The sequence below is a fragment of the Phoxinus phoxinus genome (genome assembly GCF_949152265.1).
Source record: "Phoxinus phoxinus genome assembly, chromosome: 10".
Taxonomy (NCBI): Eukaryota; Metazoa; Chordata; class Actinopteri; order Cypriniformes; family Leuciscidae; genus Phoxinus; species Phoxinus phoxinus.
Window position 1 is genome coordinate 36,829,319 of NC_136885.1, and position 5,000 is coordinate 36,834,318.

The 5,000-nt window shown below is 53.1% G+C and overlaps 1 protein-coding gene across 2 annotated transcripts in view; it reads left to right on the top strand.

Annotated features, from left to right (window-relative positions):
• The window catches only part of LOC307005695 (uncharacterized protein), a 13,744-nt gene that overhangs the window by 4,656 nt on the left and 4,088 nt on the right, over positions 1–5,000 (top strand). For both annotated transcript variants that reach the window (XM_079626076.1, XM_079626077.1), the window contains exon 2: positions 3,757–4,938. In XM_079626076.1, the coding sequence (XP_079482202.1) occupies positions 3,757–4,938 (1,182 nt within the window). The remainder of the gene's footprint in view (positions 1–3,756; positions 4,939–5,000) is intronic.

Genomic DNA, 5,000 nt, shown 5'->3' on the forward strand with positions numbered 1-5,000 from the left:
CCTCCACCTCCCCAACTCCACCTGCAGAATTCAGGCATCCGCTGTTCTGGCGTCCTTCCGCCTCCCCAACTCCACCTGCAGAATTCAGGCATCCGCTGTTCTGTCGTCCCTCCACCTCCCCAACTCCACCTGCAGAATTCAGGCATCCGCTGTTCTGGCGTCCTTCCGCCTCCCCAACTCCACCTGCAGAATTCAGGCATCCGCTGTTCTGGCGTCCTTCCGCCTCCCCAACTCCACCTGCAGAATTCAGGCATCCGCTGTTCTGGCGTCCTTCCGCCTCCCCAACTCCACCTGCAGAATTCAGGCATCCGCTGTTCTGGCGTCCTTCCGCCTCCCCAACTCCACCTGCAGAATTCAGTCATCCGCTGTTCTGGCGTCCTTCCGCCTCCCCAACTCCACCTGCAGAATTCAGGCATCCGCTGTTCTGTCGTCCCTCCACCTCCCCAACTCCACCTGCAGAATTCAGGCATCCGCTGTTCTGGCGTCCCTCCACCTCCCCAACTCCACCTGCAGAATTCAGGCATCCGCTGTTCTGGCGTCCCTCCGCCTCCCCAACTCCACCTGCAGAATTCAGGCATCCGCTGTTCTGTCGTCCCTCCACCTCCCCAACTCCACCTGCAGAATTCAGGCATCCGCTGTTCTGGCGTCCCTCCGCCTCCCCAACTCCACCTGCAGAATTCAGGCATCCGCTGTTCTGGCGTCCCTCCACCTCCCCAACTCCACCTGCAGAATTCAGGCATCCGCTGTTCTGGCGTCCTTCCGCCTCCCCAACTCCACCTGCAGAATTCAGGCATCCGCTGTTCTGGCGTCCTTCCGCCTCCCCAACTCCACCTGCAGAATTCAGGCATCCACTGTTCTGTCGTCCCTCCACCTCCCCAACTCCACCTGCAGAATTCAGGCATCCGCTGTTCTGGCGTCCCTCCGCCTCCCCAACTCCACCTGCAGAATTCAGGCATCCGCTGTTCTGTCGTCCCTCCACCTCCCCAGCTCCACCTGCAGAATTCAGGCATTTGCTGTTCTGGCGTCCCTCCGCCTCCCCAACTCCACCTGCAGAATTCAGGCATCCGCTGTTCTGTCGTCCCTCCGCCTCCCCAACTCCACCTGCAGAATTCAGGCATCCACTGTTCTGGCGTCCCTCCGCCTCCCCAACTCCACCTGCAGAATTCAGGCATCCGCTGTTCTGGCGTCCTTCCGCCTCCCCAACTCCACCTGCAGAATTCAGGCATCCGCTGTTCTGGCGTCCTTCCGCCTCCCCAACTCCACCTGCAGAATTCAGGCATCCGCTGTTCTGGCGTCCCTCCGCCTCCCCAACTCCACCTGCAGAATTCAGGCATCCGCTGTTCTGGCGTCCCTCCACCTCCCCAACTCCACCTGCAGAATTCAGGCATCCGCTGTTCTGTCGTCCCTCCACCTCCCCAACTCCACCTGCAGAATTCAGGCATCCGCTGTTCTGTCGTCCCTCCGCCTCCCCAACTCCACCTGCAGAATTCAGGCATCCGCTGTTCTGTCGTCCCTCCGCCTCCCCAACTCCACCTGCAGAATTCAGGCATCCGCTGTTCTGGCGTCCTTCCGCCTCCCCAACTCCACCTGCAGAATTCAGGCATCCGCTGTTCTGTCGTCCCTCCACCTCCCCAACTCCACCTGCAGAACTCAGGCATCCGCTGTTCTGTCGTCCCTCCACCTCCCCAACTCCACCTGCAGAATTCAGGCATCCGCTGTTCTGTCGTCCCTCCACCTCCCCAACTCCACCTGCAGAATTCAGGCATCCGCTGTTCTGTCGTCCCTCCACCTCCCCAACTCCACCTGCAGAATTCAGGCATCCGCTGTTCTGTCGTCCCTCCACCTCCCCAACTCCACCTGCAGAATTCAGTCATCCGCTGTTCTGTCATCCCTCCACCTCCCCAACTCCGCCCGGAAGAAAATTCAGTCATCCGCTGTTCTGTCGTCCCTCCACCTCCCCAACTCCACCTGCAGAATTCAGGCATCCGCTGTTCTGTCGTCCCTCCACCTCCCCAACTCCACCTGCAGAATTCAGGCATCCGCTGTTCTGGCGTCCCTCCGCCTCCCCAACTCCACCTGCAGAATTCAGTCATCCACTGTTCTGTCGTCCCTCCGCCTCCCCAACTCCACCTGCAGAATTCAGGCATCCGCTGTTCTGTCGTCCCTCCGCCTCCCCAACTCCACCTGCAGAATTCAGGCATCCGCTGTTCTGGCGTCCCTCCGCCTCCCCAACTCCACCTGCAGAATTCAGGCATCCGCTGTTCTGTCGTCCCTCCTTCTCCCCAACTCCACCTGCAGAATTCAGGCATCCGCTGTTCTGTCGTCCCTCCGCCTCCCCAACTCCACCTGCAGAATTCAGGCATCCGCTGTTCTGTCGTCCCTCCGCCTCCCCAACTCCACCTGCAGAATTCAGGCATCTGCTGTTCTGGCGTCCCTCCGCCTCCCCAACTCCACCTGCAGAATTCAGGCATCCGCTGTTCTGGCGTCCCTCCGCCTCCCCAACTCCACCTGCAGAATTCAGGCATCCGCTGTTCTTTCGTCCCTCCGCCTATTTTTAAATGTTCAATGTTAAATAAACATTTTTAAATTGTAGTTTTGTAATTGATTTTTTTCTTTAAAAAGCAAGACAAAATAGTAAAAAGCACATTTTGACTACTTAATTTATGCAATGGTGGAAAAATTGTCAAAATAAATGGGAAAAAAATAGAAAAAGCGTGTTCGGTATTCTGCAAAGATTTTCATTATATTCGGTTTCGGCCAAGAATTTTCATTTCGATGCATCCCTAGAAGTTATCTTTAATTGTGTTCTAATGTCTGTGATGCATGATCTGTATATAATGTAATTATCAAACCAGTCCGACGAAGCAAGATAAACACTGGCTGTTAATCAAGCAACCGTGGAGACTGGCGCTCTGTGAACACGCAGAGAAGAATCCGAGAGAAGCGTAAACACTCGCTGTCCAGACGGAGAGACTGCATCTCTGTTTCTGTTGGGTTTCCATGAGAGCGTCTTCCATGATGCCTCATTACTGTTTGGAGAAAGATAAATATTAACCATTAAAGTGGGGCAGGAATGTGTGTTTTTAATTATTTACTACAGTATGTGATTCTGAGCTCATCTAAAGCCATACATTTTTTTTAAAGTTACATTTGGGGTGTGGTTAACTTTTATCTGTTCAGACTACAGACAAATAAATGGATTTGACTGCGATATGACTTTTAATGCCCGATGCCTGTAATACTCATTCCTTTTCAATGATAAACGTTACACATTGTTGTGATGAACAGCTAGCTTGTGCTAGTCATTTATTATATCAAACAACCATCCAACCACACTATATCCTGTTCCCCATTTCCCGTGTGTTCCACCTCGTGTCTACCTGGATATATTACATGTTACTGAATATCGTTACATCCCCTCTCCTTTGCGTTAACACAGTAATCAACATTTTCTAAGAAATAATAAAAAATGACATAAATAACACAAGTAGTAACTTTAGTTACTAAAGTTATTAAAACTGAAGCATTCAATCGAAGAGCATCTTTAAATCCATGTGATCAGAGAGCTCATTTTTAATTTACCCCACTTGCTCTAGGCACAGTTTATATAATGGGTCAAGAATATGGAGAACTCTTTGGCTCATTTACATTTTGTAACTACAATACATAATTTATTCTGATGACAGACGATTATGTTTGCATGTTTAACCCATATTAATAAACTTTATTTCCCCTCTGCTTGTGTTCTTTTGCCAGTCAATGGTAATGGGATTGTAGCAGAAGTCAGCGAAACCATCTCAGACCAGATGCAGTTGCCGGTTCAGAGCAGTGTTCTGGAGGAAATGAGCCCGGGACCGGCGGAGACGGAGAACCAGGACTGGAAACCCGAGCAGACAGCAGTCAGCGCCAGTGATGCTGCTCTGGAGGCCATAGAACCAGCAGACGTTCTTGCTGCTTCAGAACTCGTTGTCACTACAGCTGCAGAAACAACCCTAGCTCTGGAACCAACATCAGGTCTCACACCAGTTCAGTTCACTCCCACTCCAGAACCCAAGCCAGCTGAGCTAACGTCAGCTCCAGAGTTCCCATCAGACGTCCCAGTGGAACCAAGCCCGTTGCTAGAACCAACTCCAGCTCCAGAACCCACTCCAATGGAACCAACCCCTGCGCTAGAACCAGCTACGGCTCCAGAACCCACTCCAGTGGAACCAAGCCCTGCGCTAGAACCAACTACGGCTCCAGAACCCACTCCAGTGGAACCAAGCCCTGCGCTAGAACCAACTACGGCTCCAGAACCCACTCCAGTGGAACCAAGCCCTGCGCTAGAACCAACTACGGCTCCAGAACCCACTCCGGTGGAACCAAGCCCTGCGCTAGAACCAACTACGGCTCCAGAACCCACTCCAGTGGAACCAAGCCCTGCGCTAGAACCAACTACGGCTCCAGAACCCACTCCGGTGGAACCAAGCCTAGTTCTAGAACCAACTCAAGAACCAACTCCAGAACCCACTCCGGTGGAACCAAGCCCAGCTCTAGAACCAACTCCAGAACCCACATCGGTGGAACCAAGCCCTGCGCTAGAACCAACTACGGCTCCAGAACCCACTCCAGTGGAACCAAGCCCTGCGCTAGAACCAACTACGGCTCCAGAACCCACTCTTGTTGAACCAAGCCCTGCTCTAGAACCAACTCAAGAACCAACTCCAGAACCCACTCCGGTGGAACCAAGCCCAGCTCTAGAACCAACTCCAGAACCCACATCGGTGGAACCAAGCCCTGCGCTCGAACCAACTCCAGCTCCAGAACCCACTCTTGTTGAACCAACCCCTGCTCTAGAACCAACTCTGGCTCCAGAACCCACTCTGGCTCCAGAACCCACTCTGGCTCCAGAACCAGCCGAATCTCCAGCGCCTGTGATGGAGGCCGTAGCTGCAGAGGGTAACTACTGGGATTATGGGGCAGTTAATGGGGTCACAGGGAAGGTCAATATAATTCATTAC